General features: G+C 32.8%; 1 protein-coding gene across 7 annotated transcripts in view; it reads left to right on the forward strand.

Annotated features, from left to right (window-relative positions):
* Positions 1–6,168: 6,168 nt before the first annotated feature.
* trim36 (tripartite motif containing 36) overlaps positions 6,169–19,560 on the forward strand; it is a 33,706-nt gene continuing 20,314 nt past the window's right edge. For 3 of the 7 annotated variants that reach the window (XM_028458430.1, XM_028458425.1, XM_028458429.1), the window contains exons 1-2: positions 6,169–6,323; positions 11,599–11,833. In XM_028458430.1, the coding sequence (XP_028314231.1) occupies positions 6,261–6,323; positions 11,599–11,833 (298 nt within the window). In that variant the 5' untranslated portion in view covers positions 6,169–6,260. Of the gene's footprint in view, positions 6,324–9,646; positions 9,783–11,598; positions 11,834–16,514; positions 16,551–18,281; positions 18,348–19,560 lie in introns of those variants that run through there. The other 4 variants (XM_028458426.1, XM_028458428.1, XM_028458427.1 and 1 more) reach the window with 4 other exon arrangements.

Raw genomic sequence — 19,560 nt, forward strand, 5'->3', positions numbered from 1 at the left:
AATAATTTAACTAATGGGAGCAATTTATCTAAATAAAACTATAAGCATAATCACACATTTGAATATAACTGTAAACTAACATTTCTAATTCCCTATTCCTCCTCCCCTGTTCGCTTCTGCTTTAACTCCGCCCTCTTTTAGCAGCCATGTTGGATGATGTCACTCTTTATATTCTGGGGAGAGCTGCAAACCAAACCAAACATGGTGAGTTTCAACTGAAAGAAATATTACTGACATGTTAATAAACATTTGAAATAATAAACTGTGTTTGACAAAAATAACTTTAATGTAGCCACATAGTGTGGCCTTCACAGCTGCTAAATGATCTAAAATACTAATGTCTAAAATCAATAATGATCTAAAATCTACTAAATGATCTAAAATCTACTAAATGATCTAAATCTACTAAATGATCTAAAATCTACTAAATGATCTATAAATCAGGCTGAAATGTTTGACTCCAATTGAAAACAATGAGATGTTTACAGGCAGTGGGGCCGTGGTGACATCATCAATCACATGATTTAAAGATGGAGGAACACAGGCTCTAAAACTATAAAGTATTCCTATTTTTAACAGGACATTAAATTAATATGGTGAATAATAATGTGTTTTGTAGACATAGATCTACTAATAAGGACATTATTTCAAATATTTTTAGGACAAACTTGTAAAAACAGTGGAGAATCACTGTAAATGAAATAAATCACTTTTAATGGCTGTTTGTGATGCATCATGATGTAAAACATGTGATAATGGAAGAGAAAAAGCTGCAGAACAGAATGAATATAAATAAACTCAGAGCTTCTTGGTTCTGTTCTATAATTCACTCTAATGTTAGTGTGAAATGTCCTCATAGAATCAGTGTGTGTCACTAAATCCACTGTGTAAACCTCGTAGTGTGAGACGTAACGTTGGCCTTCACTGGAAATACACACGTCATAGTTTTTTGTCGTTGTGTGAACGATTCCTAGAGTTCTTCATCCTCATCTTCATCTTCAAGTCACAGCCTGTAAATTCTTCCTGGCCTTTTAGTGCGTTACTCAGCAGTTTATTCCACTGACCTCCACACAAAGCAGCTGATGCTCTGGAGCACATGCGGTCAACTCAAGGCCTGGGGGCCAAATCTGGCCCTTCAGATTAGTGGTGTCAAACTCATTTTAGTTTCATTGACTAAATTCAGACTAGTTGAATCTTGAATTTCCCACTAAGTATAGAGGAAAACGTGCTGTAGTTAGCGCTCAATGTAAAATATGTACCATATAATTATGAATGATTATCAGATACAGCTACAATGGCCTCATGTTAAAATTAAAATATTCACCATTGGTGAAATCACACCAAAGTTTGGGTCTAAATAAAAATAGAGAAGTCACAACAAAGAAGAATAGTTTTATGTGTTTCTAAAATGGGGGTACTCGATGGCACTACAGGGGAATACCAGAGAAGAGAGAAAGAAATAGCATTAAACATAGGTTATCACTCCATTTATTCCATCATTATGATCTATAGATGTTTTTACATAGTTTTTCTATGGGGGACTTGAGCCTAAAACAATTTGAGAACCACTGACTTTATATATAAAATAAAACAGATCAGAATTGTTTATTCCATTCCACTTACAGTTATGGACCAATAAAAAATAGTAAAAAAAACATATATGTTCATAAATCCAGAGCGTGTGAGTCTAGAACCAATGCATATATCTGTGACTAATCCTTAGTGATGTGAACATCTATGTTCATAGCTCTAAGCTGATCACATTACAGGGAGCTGAGACATATGCTAAGTAGTTTACTGAAGACCCAAACATGTTCCAGACCCAACACACACTGATAGTTAGAGGAGCTGACATGTCCACCAGAGAGGATGTATAGCAGATCTATTTCTGTAGGTGGAGCTTATTACTATACCATATTTACCTTTATATGTGATGAAGTAACTGATATATTGGAAGATGAAAATAAGGACACATACCCCCCCTCACTATATTATCCATATCTACAAAAGTATTCATCAGATCAAACTAAATGTTTACAGTGACTATTGAAAAATTACTGAACAATTGGTAATAAAGAATCAGAATATTTGGAGACTGGAGTGTGTGAAATATTTGTTGAAATAACTGCCTTAATAAACTTAAATTCTCTCTAAAGACATTTTTTACTTAATGCTGGGATATTTTGCAGATATTTTGGGAGAAAAAAAGATTAAAAAAGACTCAACCATGTGATATCATCCAAATATTGTGAAATGTGCTTGAATTTGTTTGCTTGGAGTGGCAGAGATTTACAACAGAATTAGTTGGTAATTTGCACAATATTTCATATTTTCTCTGTCATTGTTATTTTCCTGCGGGCCAAATTGGATGCTTTAAAAGGCTGGATTTGGTCCCCGGACCTTGAGTTTGAAACATGCTTCAGAGCATTCAATCTGCCAAAAAGTCAGAGAAACCATGAATTATTGAGCTAATAAAAGTCATTCAGATGTGGATGTCTCCAAATTACAACACACATTTAATGAAACTCCACAATATTATCAGAGCTCACATTCTCCCTGTGATTAACTCATTTTTTTTATCTCAAATGGTTAAAAGAACTCAATTTTTACTAAAATCCTACAATTTTCAAAACAGTATTCCACAAAATTCCCCCACATTACATAAAAATACGTCACAAAATAAAAAAAAATAAATGCAAGTAAAGATCCTGCAGAGACTGAAATCTGCCACTTATTGCTTTGATATTAAATAAATAATTTATACTGATAATAGTGTAAACTATGATTAAATTATTAATTTATAAACCCCTGAACTAAAATGAGTTTTGTTTTCACTAATGTTTTGCAGAAAAATGTGTTTTAGCTGAAGATGTTTTCAAAATGTCTGTCTTCTATTATTATTATTATATTATTTATTATTATTATTAATAAACAGTGTATAAATGTCACCCTTCATTTTTTTCTGCAGCGTAATGTGTAGATAATTCATGTAAATGGTGTATAAAATGTGTTTGTGGAGTTGTTGAAGAAGAGAAATGTTTTCAGCTTCTCAGATGATTTTGTTGGAATAAATAAAACGTCTTTGATGGATGTGACGTTTGACTTTGGAGGAAAATGAGGAATTTCACAATAAAACAGGAAGTGACTTTTTCTACTAGTTTTGTGTTTTTTTGTTATAAAAATGTTGGTGAATATTTTTTTTCTGTTGGTCAAATAAAAAACAAAGTGTTGACAGTTTATGTGGATGATCACACGTTAACATTAACTAAATATAATCACTGATAAAAACCAAATACACTTTCATTCTTGAATGGGTTTGGTCCAGAATACATCAGTGAGATGTTAGTCAGGTATGAACCCAGCAGGTCTCTGAGATCTATGGACACAGGTCAGATAGTGGAGCCCAGAGCTCACAGTAACCATGGTGATGCTGCTTTTAGTTGTTATGCTGCAAAGAAGTGGAACAAACTGCAGCAGAGCTGAAGTCAGCATCACATGTGAACATTTTTAAATCAAAGTTAAAGGAACTTTTTTTCTCTACTGTGTATGATTGAGAGAGAGATTTATGGTCATGTTGATGATTTCATGATGATTTTACTGATGATTTTAATTGATTTTACTGATGATTTTAAATGTTCTTATTGATTTTAAACAATTGAATGTTTTATTATGTAAAGCACATTGAGTTGCCTTGAGTATGAAATGCGCTATACAAATAAATTTGCCTTACCTTAATTAAAAATAAAAAAAAATAAGGAATTGGCAAAAGTTTCTTAAATGGCTCAAACTTAATAAACTTTCATTAAATATTAAAAAGTCAAGTTTCATCATGTTATTATGGAGATAAAAGATAAAAACCTCTTTATTCAGTCTGGCTTTTAGTGCTTTATTATTTTTATGCTCATACTATAATTATTTGATGTTAAATATTTTATTATTGTTTAATGTTTTTAACCTTTACTGCGGATTTTAATGTTTTATATTTTTGTCGGAACTCTTATCTTATCAACTTTTTAATGACGGTATTTAATTGTAATGACAAACGTGTGCATTAGGTCTGTAAACCAGTGTTTTTAATAGTGGGGGTCATGAACTCAGGTGGGGTCACGATCCTAAAAGGTTTAAAACCACTGAGTGAAACCTTTTATCATTTATTCTTTGACACTTTTTCCCTGTGGACGTTTCCTCTGTTGACTTTATTCATGATTCAGCTGTTTTTTTTTTTTTCTGTTTTTAAACTCAAACATAAACCTTGTCTTACCTCAGATGTCTCCTCCCCCTCCTCTCCTCCCCCTCCTCTCCTCCTCCTTCTCCTCCCCCTCCTCTCCCCTCCTCCTCCTCCTCCCCTCCTCCCCCCTCCTCCTCTCCTCCTCTCCCTCCTTTCCTCCTCCCCCTCTCCTCCTCCTTCTCCTCCCCCTCCTCCTCCTCCTCCTCCTCCCCTCCTCCCCCCTCCTCCTCTCCTCCTCTCCTCCTCTCCTCCTCCCCTCCTCCCCCTCCTCCTCTCCTCCTCTCCCTCCTCTCCTCCTCTCCTCCTCCTCTCCTCCTCTCCTCCTCCCCCTCCTTCTCCTCCTCCCCTCTCCTCCTCCTTCTCCTCCCCCTCCTCCTCCTCCTCCCCCTCTCCTCCTCTCCTCCTCTCCTCCTCCTTCTCCTCCCCTCTCCTCCTCTCCTCCTCCTTCTCCTCCCCCTCTCCTCCTCTCCTCCTCTCCTCCTCCCCTCCTCCTCCTCCTCCCCCTCTCCCCCTCCTCCTCTCCCCCTCTCCTCCTCCTCCTCCTCCTCCTCCTCCTCTCCTCCTGACGATGACGTGGTCTTTTATTTTTACTCACTGCAGATTCATTGAGTCGGACATAATTAAAAGCTTTTTTTTGGGGAGGGGCGGGTCTTAAATAATACTGTATTTTCCAGGTCATGAATGTTTAAAAAGCAGAAGCTCGATGAAGGCGTGACACACGAGGAAAGAAAGGATGAAGGACAGATTTCATCAACATCACTTTATTCCCACAGGGTGACAGCTGTGTGGTTAGTTTATTAAATATTAAGTTTATTCATATCTGTGAGTTTATATAGATATTAAAGTCAATCATATAATAGTATTTTTTTTAATAACTATTAATAATCTTTATTGATTCTTGTCATTCTCTGAATATTTATCTCTAGGTTTTTATGTTCAATCAATTCTACTTTGTAATTCACACACTCGTCAATACATTGTATTGATTCCTCTTTAAGTGACTACAGTGGCTTTTGTGGGCTATAGTTATACATTAGCGTTAGCATTAGCCACTAATCCTACTGAGCTTGGTGTTTCTGAGCAGAGGTTGCATGTTCTCCCTGTGTGCATTGTTTAGTGGATGATGAACTTATTAACATCAACCACAGGCAGTATTTCTGTTTAGTTTTGTCATATATTTGTATATTTTTAGGCGTTACTTTGTTTTAATATATTATATAAGATGTTATAATAAAAGCTCAACATTAAAACTCAACTTTGTTTTTTAAGAAGCGACAAAATATAACAAGAGATTCTTAATGATTAACTAAACCCCGCCCTTACAACGCTGTCAGCCAATCAAATCACAGCTGGTATGACATGGTTTTTTTTGAATTCATTAAATATATTTTTGATAAAATGAACCTTTATTCACAGTGAGGTATATGATTACATGGAAGTTTCTGAATTATTGACTTCAAATCTATAAAATATTTGTGTTTGGGCCAAATTGTATCAATGAAAGAGATAAATTATATCTTACGTTTCATTTATTCAGACAACGTTTTTCAGGAAATTCACTTTGATCTTCTGACATGTTTCAACTGCCAGCTGTCAGTTTTCCTCAGAGGCATCTGCTGATTGCTTTGATGAAAGGGTTAGGCTTTTAATCTAATTTAGTTACTATTACAATCAAGTAATCAATAAAGTGACTGAGTTATCTTTTTAGGGCAGTAATCATGGTAACCATGGTAACGCTGCTGAGGACAGACGTGAAACATGTGAAGGCGACAGATTGACGCATGCGCACTCCGTTAATCTGTAGCCTGAGATTAAGATGATGATTGTTTCCGGTGGATTACAGGCGGTGATGATCAATGCATGGTGATGATGATGATGATGATGAAGGGTCCGGTGGGCGGGGCTTCCCTCCGTTAGAGCATCATCATTACAGACCAACCTGCAGCAGCGCGTGCACGCTGAGGATGCTCTGACATCCGGTCTGTTTGATTTCACACATTTCATCATCTTCATCATCTTCATCATCTTCATCATGTCGGACTCGGAGGACATCACGGAGTTCGGAACCATCGTAGAACGGATCGAGCGCGGAGAGGTGAGTCACGTGATCATGTATAACTGTCTGTGTCAGTGTGTGTTAATGTATCGATAATCAATAATCACAGATTGATCCATTCACACTGACACTGTTTGATCAGTGATCAAACCTGATCGATCAGGCCTCAGATCTGATCGGAACAGGAAGCAATCACCATCAATACGTGATCAATACCTTCATCAGTAATCATATAACTGTACTTTCACCTGCTGTTAACGTTGGATTTTATTAGTTTTAATGTTTCACATTATTTATTATTTGTAGCTTCATTTCTTTATTCTGGCTCAGCTGCAGGAATGACTGTTCTATATTTATATATATCTATATATAGATATATATAGGAAATAATTGTTAAATAATGTCATGAATAAGTCGTGTGCATTTATTGATTCATTATGAATGTTAGTAATATATATTTATTAGGGTTGTACCAATATTAAAATTCTTGCTTGAAAACTGAAACACCAAAATAAATGATTATGCTAATGATTATTCTCATTGCATTTCTGTCTCACATTAAAACATTACAATTGTATAAATTAAATTTAATGCTTCAAAGAATTAATCAATTGAAAATATGTAAAATTATATTTATTTAGCACTGACATTCCAACCATGCACAATATAAAATAAAATAGAATAGTAAATAAAATGTTTAACTCATACATGAAATAATAATAAACATGTTTATAAGTGACTGAGCTGCTGAAAGAGAATCACATTAAATCTGTGATTCAGAAACTGTGTGTGTGTGTGTGTGTGTGTGTGTGTGTGTGTGTGTGTGTGTGTGTGTGTGTGTGTGTGTGTGTGACAAGGCAGATGTGATTGAGGACAAACACTGGACCATTAAATCATGTATTTTGCTGTGTTGTTTAAAACAAATTTAAGATAATTTTATTCGTTTATATACAGTATTCATCTATGGGAAATTGGTGGCTCGAGGGCCAAATGTGGCCTTCAGGCTAATTTTTTGTGGCCCCTGAAGTAAACACACAAAATGACTCCCAACAGTTGAACAAAAAATACACAAAAAGAGGAAAAAATGGCAGCATAATTTTACTAAATGATTTCAGATGCATACAAATTTACAATAAAATACATGATGGGACAAAAAAAATACACAAACATAACAAACACATAAAATGACTCATAACAGAAACACAGAATGATTCTTGAAACAGAAAACACCAACAAAAATACACAAAACAAATTTCAAAAACATAAAATAGTGGAAAAAATACACAAAACAACAATAAAAACCTCTGGTTGTTTCCTGTGTTGTAGCATTTATTTCCATTTCCTCCCCAGGTTTTTCCTTTAAAATATTCCTGTTTAATAAAATAAAGGGAAATCTGGCCCTAGATTTAATCCAGAGTCACATATTGTTAAAGTTATGACAGAATGTAAAAGAAATGTTTTCAGCTCCACCCGTTCACTTTCACATCTGGATCAATTCTTCACTGACAGATAAAAACTATACGAGACATGAAATCATGAAGAATAGAGTGAATACAGAAAAGGAACACACGTCAAATATTTTATTATTATCATTATTATTTGTTCTAAGATTAAAGTCAGATTTATGAGAAAAACAATAATCCTAAGGAATTTTTTTTTTTAGAATTCTCAGTTTAAAGTCAGAATTTTGAGTTTGAATTCAAAATTCTGAAAATTTTTTCCCTATAAAAATATTGGACCTTTTTTTTTCCAGTGGTCCTAATCCTTGTGTTAATTAGATAATAATAGATTAATAAGAAGCAGATGAATATTTAATAATAGATTAAGAAGAAGCAGATCAATGTTTCTCTCTGTGATCAAATCAAATTTACAGAATAAAAACACGTTATCTCTGCAAAGGTTGAGCTCATGTTTAAAAAACAATATTTCTTTCGTTTAAAATAAATAAATGACTTTTCAGTCACTACTACACACTGTAAATATATTTAATATTTAATATTTTACACACTTTCAGGTTTATTACCATTTCCTCAGTGAGCTGTAAAATGAACCACTGACTCATTAATATGTAAATAATAGAGAGAGAAAGATGGAGGTACAGGAGGAACATCTGCAGCTTCCATCACTGGTAACATTAACACTTAATAATAATAATTAATATTATTTCTCATCATCAGATAAAAACATCTGAACTCTATTGTTTATTTCAGTTTTATTGAGATTATTTAAACCTTTTTAATGTTAATTCTTATCTCACTGTGTGTGTAAATATTGTATTTATATTTATATTTCTATAACAAACATGAATCACATTAAATGTCCTTTAGTAGTTCACATCTCCTCATGTCTGTAGCGCCCCCTGCTGGCTCACATTAACTCACATTATGATTGTAATTAATCAGAGAAAATTATTGCATCATTTTGTGACGTCATAGCTCAAGCTTTGTGTCTTCTTCCTGTTTCATATCAGTGTACATTTATATTGCATATATTTTATTTCTATACTTTTACTGTCACTGTTAACAGGTTCATATGTAATATTGTATTTGTATTTTTGTTTTTAATAATAGTCTGAAACAAATATAGAAATAAATAAAACAGTTTGTTTTTAGCCATGACTTAATAAATTAACCTGTAAATGTCATAATACTGTATATATAATGGTAGTCATTTTCAGTCCCTAATAATCTTTACATGTAATTACAACTGTTGGTTCCTTTAATTTGAACTTTTTTTTTTTTTTTTAACTCTTGTTGGTATTTAAAAGGAAATATAATACTACAGGAAATAAAATAATCATATAGTTTTTATTTTATTCATAACTCAACATTTTATTGTTTTTCCAATACTTCAAACATGAAATAAAAACAAACAAACGTGTAACAACAGAAAATAATCAGAATCAGAATCAACTTTATTGACCAAGAATGTATGTTATACACACGAGGAATTTGACTTGGTGAACTGTACTCTCTGTAATAATGTAAACATTAAATAATAACAATCAACTAGAAAAAATGATAATAAATATAAACATAAATACAAACAGTAGTTAGACTAGAATGTGCAAAACTAAATAAAATAACAAGATAATAATAATAATAATAATAATAATAATAATAATAATAATAATAATAATAATAATAATAATAATAATATAATAGTGCAGTAGTGCATTGATGAGTAGTGCAGGAGAACATCACAATAATTTGAAATTAAAGCAGTAAATTAAAGCAGGTCCGCGGACCGGGGTTTGGAGACCATGACGTGTATCAGATGGAGGCCGTTGATTGGTCAGTCCGTCCCCCTGTCCCCCCCCCACTTCCTCTAAATGAGTCGAGAGCTGCTTTCCTTCATTTAAATCCACTCAGTTCATCTGTACCGGAGAGAGAACCGAGAGTTACCGATACTTTATGAGACTTTAACCCGGAGAAGGAGCGACCTGAGCGGCTACAGTCAGACACTATGAGCGGTGAGACGCAGAGGAGCAGAACTATGGTGAGAAAATACAGGAAAAACATGAAATAACTTCATTATTTAACATCAGACCTGTGGAGGATCTATATAGACATACACTATGTAGACACACACTATATAGACTCACAGGTTCTCTGTTTACTTTACACGATTTAACTTCATTTATGTTTATTTAACTTCCTTTATTTGTTTTTAACTTCCTTATCTTTCTGTTTGTGAGCTTTAAACACGTGTGTGGTGTGTGTGTGTGTGTGTGTGTGTGTGTGTGTGTGTGTGTGTGTGTGTGTGTGTGTGTGTGTGTGTGTGTGTGTGTGTGTGTGTGTGTGTGTGTGTGTGTGTGTGTGTGTGTGAGCAGCTGGAATCAATGAACAATCTACACACACACACGAACAACTAAAAAGTAGCCCAGTTAAATAATACTCAGTTACTTTAGTTTATTGTTGATAATAAATCTTGGTACAGTTTCCTTGCATACAGTAAACATCTCATCTATCTATCTATATATATATATATATATATATATATATTAGGGCTGGGTATCGCTAGGTACCTTGCGATATGATATATCGTGATATTTCCACACAATACCAATATTATTGCGCTACAATGATAATCTATATATGAAGTGTCTATTCATTCAGAAACATATCTATAGACTCTGGGATTATTGACACAGAAACATAAGTTTTATGGACCTTTTCTACATAAACGTAATGTATCTGAGTGTTTTCACTGTACCAGGACAGCCCAGTGGTCTATAGTGTCTCACTCAATAGTTCTCCCTTTCGCTGTGTTGGGTTCGAAGCCATGTGACCTAAACTGACCAATGAGGGGGCACTATGCATCAATAGACTAGCGGTCTATTCATACGTTTCCGTAGCAACGGCCATCGATATATCACTGGAAATTTTCATGCACGATACATCACGATATGTATCACTGGAGAAATTCAGAATGTATCTACTGCACTGAATATATCATGTGTGTAATACATATATGTGTATATATATATGTATGTGTATATATATATATGTATGTGTATATATATATGTATGTGTATATATATATATGTGTATGTGTATATATATATATATGTATGTGTATATATATATATATATATATATATACTGTTTTTGTCATGTTTTGTATGTTGCAATAAAAAAAACATAAAAACGTATATTGAGACAAAACCTCGCGATGTATCGTCGTATCGATATTTTGGGGTATCTCTACTCTGTATGAAATAAATGGTTTGTCAAAATGTACAATTATTTTTTTTTTTTAGATAAAATAAACTTTTGCAGCAACACAATAAAAAACACAAACAAAATAAATATTAACACTTGATAATAATGGAAATATAAAAACTGTAGGTCAGACATAAAATGAGAAGAAAACGTAAGAAAAATATGTGGTACAATAATGACGTTTCTATATGATAACATGACGTAGATGATTACAGTTACTTATTAAGTGTTTCATATATTTAAATATATATTAGAGAAATAAAATTATCTTCCACATGCTTTGTTTTGGTTTCTAAGTGTTTTCAGTGACAGTATTGATCTCTGATCCTGAGAATGAATTATTGATGTTTTCTAATAATTTACTGTTCTTCATTGATCTCCTGTGTGTTTATTATTTAAATTAATGATGATATTTGATATTCTACTACAGTAGCCTACTGTGGGACATCAAACACTTCCACTACAATGTAATGAAGTCGTTTAGTATTCATTACTATTTTTGCATGAATTATGATTTTAAACTCTTTCATCGTTTGTGTTAAACGTACATTATTGAATAATAATAATAGTATATATGTATTTGTCTGCAGGTTCCCATTAAGAACATTGAGCGTGAGCTGATGTGTCCCATCTGTAAAGAGCTGTTCACTCACCCTCTGATCCTGCCCTGTCAACACAGCATCTGTCATAAATGTATCAGAGATCTATTAATGCTAAACCACGACGACTCCTTTGATGCTGGTTCTGAGTGTTCGTTACCGGGCAGCCCCCGCTCCAGGGTCCCCTCCCCCTCCATGGAGAGGCTGGACCGCCTGGTCAGATCAGGTGAGTCATGTGATCTATGGATACCAGATATCACGGAATGTTGTTTATCGTGGGGAAAAACTCATCAATAATCAATGTTTTCAGTGTAAAGATGGATTAAGACTAATGATCTAAACTATTAGTGACACATTAAAATAGAATATAAACAATATGAGATTAAAGTCATAATATTTTGAGATTAAAGTTGTAATATTTCAAGAATAACGTTGTAATTTTTCAAGATTAAAGCTGCAATTTTTTTTAGATTAAAGGTGTAATATTTCAGGATTAAAGTTGTAAAATTACAAGATTAATTGCTAAATTTAGACTTTATTCTCTAAATATTATAACTTTAATTTCATAGTGCTAAGATTTATTTTTATTTTCATGTGACCCTAATATGTCGCGGTATTAAACATTTGTCATAAATATTTTAATTCAACAGGAACTAAAAACCATTGACCTAAAGTTAATATAATATAATATAATATGATCATTATTACAGTTTAAAGCCTTTTCTAATCTGAGTAAATTAAGATCTATTCTGTGTTGCTCTTCATTGTGTGACACTAAAGGTTATTATATTATTATTAATAAACTCTTCCTGGTGTTAAAATTCTATTGTTCATGGCTGAGTTACGTCATGTATAAAATATAATAATTTTCCTTCCTGTTGATGTAGGACAGATGTTTTAAACTAGATGTGTTTGTTTTTCAACCGCTGCCTGTGATTGGCTGCTGTCCATTACAGAAGAACAAACATTCATACTGTACTTTATTAATCAGCTCATCATGATTATTGTTATTGATTACAGACAGAACATTTATTATTAGTTAATCATTAAAGTTAACCTGTAGTGGAAATGTTTGTATATAAATAAAAAAAACATGTTTAATGTGTTACTGATAAACAAAATATAAACAGCTTTTTATTTTATTAAAAAACACATTAAAATGACTTTTTAGAACCATTTTATACATTCTGATATAAACTATGGAGAGCTGACATAGATATGACGAACATTAGTTGATTCCTGTTAGCTGTTGCTAGGCAACAGTGTCCCTTTGGTCTACAGCTGGGGTGTCAATCAAACCATTTCAACATTAACGTGTCCAAGTTTTCCAGTTATAATATATACAGTACATAAAGTATGAAAGACAATATTTAACCTGTTTTAACCAAACCGATACTTAAATGTCCTTTTTTTATTTTTATTTTTTTTACCAATTTTTGTTTAATTTGAACAGATTTTATGGAATAATTTGAGAAAACAACTGAATTATTTGGTCATTTACACAATGATTCATGTTTTCTCCTGTGGGCCGCATTTAATGCTCTATGGGCCGCATTTGGGCCCCGGGCCTTGAGTTTGACACAGGTGGTCTACAGTTTCTGAACAATGGTGGAGTGTAAAGCCAATGGTTGCTATGACAACAACAGAAACATTTCTTAAGCGTCTCTGAGCCAAAAACCAACACTAGGTCATAGTTATCCTGACGTACGTCACATTCTGTCCATAGTTTATATAAAGATATAAAATCATTCTAAAACACTTATTGTAATGTTTTTATATATATATATAAGTGCAGATAATCAGTTTATCGGTATCACATTAAACACACTTTTTGTTTTATACATTTTCACTAACAGCTACATTTGAACTTTTAAATGTATGTGTTTCCATTAGTGACACATTAACAGTTCCTCATTGTTCGGTTTCACTTCTAATCCTGTAACTTCTACTGTTGTCACTTCAGTCTATTAAAGTTATTCTCTCACACATATATACATATATATATATATATACATATATATACATGTAGAGATAAACTAACTCATGCTGTGTATCAGTGGTTCTCAACCTATGTGAACCCATGTTCCTCCTACTGCTGAACACTTTCAAACATAATAATATGTCACACTACAGTGAAATATGTCTCTGAATTTTACCTCCTTTTGAGGGATAAATAACTATATATGTAATAAAAAAATCTCTAAGCACACAATACAACATCTTATTCAGAATTATCACTTGTTTTATTTCATTAATTAGCTTAATGGTATTGATATGAAGTTACTCATTCTAATATAAACAACAACATTTAGCATCAAACCACGTTGTGATTATTTTTTTTTTTATGTTACTTTTGACCAGATTTACAGCAATATGGTTTTATTACTATTTAGATTTAACAATAACATTAAGATTTAATATTTAGATTCAGTTTGATACATTTTTACCATTTAGATTTATTTACCATTTAGAGTTAACATTTAGATTTAATATTTACCTTTACGATTTAATATTTACCATTTAGATTTACCATTTAGATTTAATATTTACCATTTAGATTTAATATTTACCATTACGATTTAATATTTACCATTACGATTTAATATTTACCATTTAGATTTAACATTTAGACTTAATATTTACCATTTAGATTTAATATTTAACATTTTGATTTAACCTTGACATTATATTTTTATGAGAAAAATAAAATCTAATATTGCTGTAAATCTGGTCAAAATTACTGTAACATAAAAAATTCACGTATGTTTTTTTAAACGTGGTTTGTTGCTAAATGTGGCAAAAAGTTGCAGTTTTTATTTTATTTTAACATTCACAACTTTACAATTGTTGTCATGCTGTTTTAAATTTTTATTCACGTACCTCCTATAACAATTTGCATACCCCTGAGAGTACCCGTACCCCACTTTGAGAACCTAGGCTGTAGTCCACATTTGTCAAACTAATGGTCCAGGGGCCAAATCCGGCCCTGTGTAGCATCCAATTAGTTCCCCAGGAGGAAGTAAAAATATGAATCATTGTGTAAATGAAAGTCAATATTTACAGTTTTCCTGGTGCTTTTATCACATGATTAGTCATTTTTAATGTTGAAAAAACTAAACTCTTACAAAATCCTTCAATTTTCTTCAAATTCTGACACAATATTTCCATTAATTAAATAGAAATTGTTGACCAAATCGATAAAACTTAAAGTGTCGATCGTGTTAGAACTGATATCTGTCACTTATTGATGGATATATTTTATGTATATGTAGAATAATGTTAAAATGATCTGTATTTGTCCTTGAACTAAAATGAATTTAACACGTGCTGTAGTTTATTCATATGAATTTGGCTGAAATATGAAACGTATGCAAAGTGTGAGCAGAGCTCGTGTTTTAACCTCATGTTCAAAGCAGACACTGTGTGTTTAAAACATTATATTTCTATTGTGACTCATCATTTCCTCTGATCCGTATGTTTAGCTAACGACAACATGAGATGTAACAACGTGTCATTTAATCTATGAAGAGAAATGTGCGTGTGTGTGTGCGCGTGTGTGTGTGTGTGTGTGTGTGTGTGTGTGTGTGTGTGTGTGTGTGTAAAGCTGGTCTATAATCTTATTAACAGTATTTCTAACTCTTAAAAATAAACCAAGCTGCAGGAAATGAAGAGTAAAGCCCCTCCATCAACATTTCTGCTCCACACATGCTTTAGCTTTACCATTAGCATTAGCATTAGGAGGTCAATGTCCAAACCTGAAGGACAAGGAACAAAGCAGCCTTTCTGCGTCCAATCAGAACACAGCTTCTTCTCATGTCCCTGTGTGGATGATGAACAGGAAACTGTTATTAAATAAAACGCTAAAAATGTTTTTTAAATATTCAGATAATTCTCTTGGGTTGGGTTGTAAATGTCACCCTAATGCAGGGGTTCTCAACCTTGGGGTCAGGACCCCTTTTGGGTCCACGAGGCACTCTGAGGAGGTCACCAGATGGCTTCAAGAAACGGATATTTTCTGAACACTTTGAGCCCCAATTTATTTGCATATTTTAACCTATTTTCATCACTTTTTCTTGCCATATTTTTGCTCCTTTTAATGTATTTTTGCTACATTTCTCCTGTTTATGACACTTCTACATCACATTTTTATATCTTTTCTACACATTTTTTCCACTTTCCAGACATGTTCATCACTTATAAACCCTTTCTACCACTTTTACACCTAATGTCACATATGTTGACCCATTATTGTCACTTTTAACCTCTTTTCACCAGATTTATTATTTTTGCCAATTTAACCACATTCACCATTTATCATGTCTATTATTTACCAGTTTAAACTAATTGTTCCAATATTAACCCTTTTTACCACTTTTTCTGTCTGTTTTTGTCCACTCTAATTTACAACTTTTAACTAATCTGTGCTTTTTAAAATCCCATTTTATCCTAATATTTCTCACCTACTCAATCTTTTCATACTATCTAATGTGAACGCACTACATACTCATTAATGTCACACTTAGTATGAGTAGAATATTAGTATGACATCATTAACACAGCCTGTGTCTTTATTAAAGCTCTAAATGAATATAAACCCATTAATAATCAAAGTGTGTGTTTAATCTCAGCTGCTTCTGGCAGTAATTTTAAACTTGCTTCAACATGAATAACTTCATTCCTCGTTGATGGAACGTTTTCAGATTCAGCAGTTTATAAAAAATAATGAATTTAATATTTGACTCCTTAACATGCTGACCTCAGCTCTTTTATAATGATTGTAAAAGTTTAATGGAGTCTCATGAAACCTGCTAGCATGCTAAACTAGCCTTGTCATGGTGAGATCTTTGTGTGGTAACCATGGTTACAATGGCCTTCCTCTGAAGAATGGCTGAAGGATTAAAGACTGAGACTATATTTATCTGACGCTGACGGAGGAAGGACAGGTGGTTACACACTCCATTAATATAGTGTGTGTGTGTGTGTGTGTGTTACATTTATATCTGAACTAGTTTTAACATCTGGGTGTGAATAATAATAATTATTGTCATAATGATCCTTTTTACATATTAACACTGATTCCTCTGTTTACTGAGAACAATGAGGCAGACTGACGTTAGCTTAGCTTAGCTTAGCTTAAATGTTTCTCAAAACGTCTTTGTTTTCAGGCGTTGGCAAACATCCAGAAATTGTCTTTTGTCTTTTCAAAATAAATCATGTTCACACCGTTTTATGTAATTGAAAAACATGACGTTTGTGTTATTTTTTACAGTTAATTTTGAAGTAGTTTTAAATGAAATGGATTTGTCTGAAAATTCTTTAAAAGATCAACTTTCAGAAATGAGTCGTGTAGCTCAGTGGATCTCAATCTTTTCAAAATAAAGGTCCCAGAGAGCAGGGACCCTCCAAAATAAAGGTCCCAGAGAGCGGGGACCCTCCAAAATAAAGGTCCCAGAGAGCAGGGACCCCCACTGTAGCTGAAGGTGGTTGAACACAGACATGAACATTGAAGAACAGTCATGTGGAGACAGGACCATCTATAAGGGGGAATAAAGGGGAGAGATTTTTGGGGTCCATCCATAAAGTCAGTAAAATGATGGTCCATTGTTCTATGAATCTGTGATAACCACATTTATTTATTCATCTGAATAATATCCACTGTTATCCAGGAACGTTTATTATTATTATTATAGTCATCTTAAAGATGGAAATCATGGTTTTAATCACTAATAAAATGGTTCAAAGTGAATAAAAATGGTGGAAAAGGAGGTGAAATGAGATTTTAAAAACCACAGAAACTGCTTAAAAGTTGTAAATTGAATTGGACAAAATCAGACAGAAAAAGTGGTAAAAGTGTCAATATTGGAACAATTAGTTTAAGCTGGTAAATAATAGACATGATAAACGGTGAATGTGGTTAAATTGGCAAAAATTAGCATGAAATATGGTATTTTTTGGTCATTTTGTGTGTTTTTGGAGTATTTTTATGCAATTTATGTTTATTTTGGTTGTTTTTTTTTGTATTTTTATGCTTTTGTGTGTTCTTGTTGTGGTTTTGGGAAAAAAAAATAACTTTTTCTGTTTGATTTCACCAGATTTCACAACAAAAACACAGAAAAGGTTAAAAGTGCCAATAATGATTAGGTGGGAAAAGTGGAGAAAAAGCATTGAAATGTAGAAGTGTCAGAAATAAAGTAGCAAAAATACAATAAAAGGAGCAAAAATATGCCAAGAAAAAGTGATGAAAATAGAATAAAATATGAAAAGTTTGGTGTAGTTGCAGAAAAATTGTAAAAATAAGCAAAAATGTGTGTGAAAAAAGAAAGGAAGCAACTTCTATAAGTTATTAATCAAATCTTCATTTTTAACCCTCATATACAACTTTTATTTGTAGCTGTTCATTAATGTAATAATAAACTTTTGATTTATTTTTGTAGATTTAAAATGAGTTTTTTATTTTATTGCTGGATTATTAAACTTAGTGTGTGACTCATTAATTTGTTGTTTATTAATAAATGTTTTAACATGAACATAAAAGCACATTTCCAAACCTGTGTTTGTCTCTAATACACATTTTATTTTCTATGTGTTGAACATGGAGCTGGTTCATCATCATATTACTGTACATTGTTTTATTTTACTGTTGTTTCACTTCACGTCTCTGCTCATGATTTCAGCCTCAGTGAGGAGGTCGTTGGGAAGTGGAGGTAGAGGCGTTCTCCGTGTTATGGGTTACTGTAGTAGTGAGTACAGTGTTTCTCTAGAACCCATGTTCTCTGTGTGTTCTACTGTAGCCCTGTGGACACATGCTTACATCCCTACAGACACACAGCATAGGGTCAGAGGTTCACATGTTCCACCATAGAACGTTTTAAAGGGATCCTCCTGTTTTTATAAAACATGATCTTTATTAGTAGATCTATGTCTAACAAAACACATTAATATGCTCCATATTCATTTAATTGCCTTTTAAAAACCCATTTAGGGTTGTGAGACCCTAGGAGGGTGTCACCAGATGAAATCAAGAATATTTTCAGCCCATTTTTGTTTATTTTTACCCTTTTTCTACAACTCCACCAAACTCACCATATTTTAACCTATTTTCATCACATTTTCTTGCCATATTTTTCTTCCTTTTAACGTATTTTTGCTACATTTCTCCATTTCTGACACTTCTACATCACATTTTAATGACTTTCCTACACATTTTTTCCACTTTCCAGACATGTTCATCACTTATAAACCCTTTCTACCACTTTTACACCTAATGTCACATATATTGACCTATTATTGTCACTTTTATCCTCTTTTCACCAGATTTCATGATTATTTTTGCTAATTTATCCACATTCACCACTTGTCATGTCCATTATTTACCAGTTTAAATTGATTGTTCTAGAAACTAAGAATAGTTTTTTTTTTTTTAACAATTTGAGCCCATTTTTGCTTATTTTTACCCATTTTCTGCAACTACACCAAACTCACCATATTTTAACCTATTTTCATCACTTTTTCTTCTCATATTTTTGCTCCTTATAATGTATTTTTGCTAAATTACTCCCCATTTTTGATACTTTTAAACCGATATTGACACTTTGAACCCTTTTTAACCCTTTTTCTGTGTTTTTATCCACTCTAATTTACAGCTTTTAATCAATTTCTATGGTTTTTAAAATCTTTCATTCATTCATCTTTCACCTCATTTTCCACCATTTTTGGTCACTTTGAGCCATTTTATTAGTGATTACAACCAGGATTTTCATCTTTAAGATGACTATAATAATAATAATAAACGTTCCTGGATAACAGTGGATATTATTCAGATGAATAAATACATGTGGTTATCACAGATTCAGACACAGAACACAGGCTCTAAAACTGTAAATTATTCCTATTTTTCACATTCAATTAAATGATTATGGTGCATAATAAGATTTTAGGACCGATTTGTAAAAA

Source organism: Gouania willdenowi, chromosome 9 (genome assembly GCF_900634775.1).
Source record: "Gouania willdenowi chromosome 9, fGouWil2.1, whole genome shotgun sequence".
NCBI classification, from domain to species: domain Eukaryota; kingdom Metazoa; phylum Chordata; class Actinopteri; order Blenniiformes; family Gobiesocidae; genus Gouania; species Gouania willdenowi.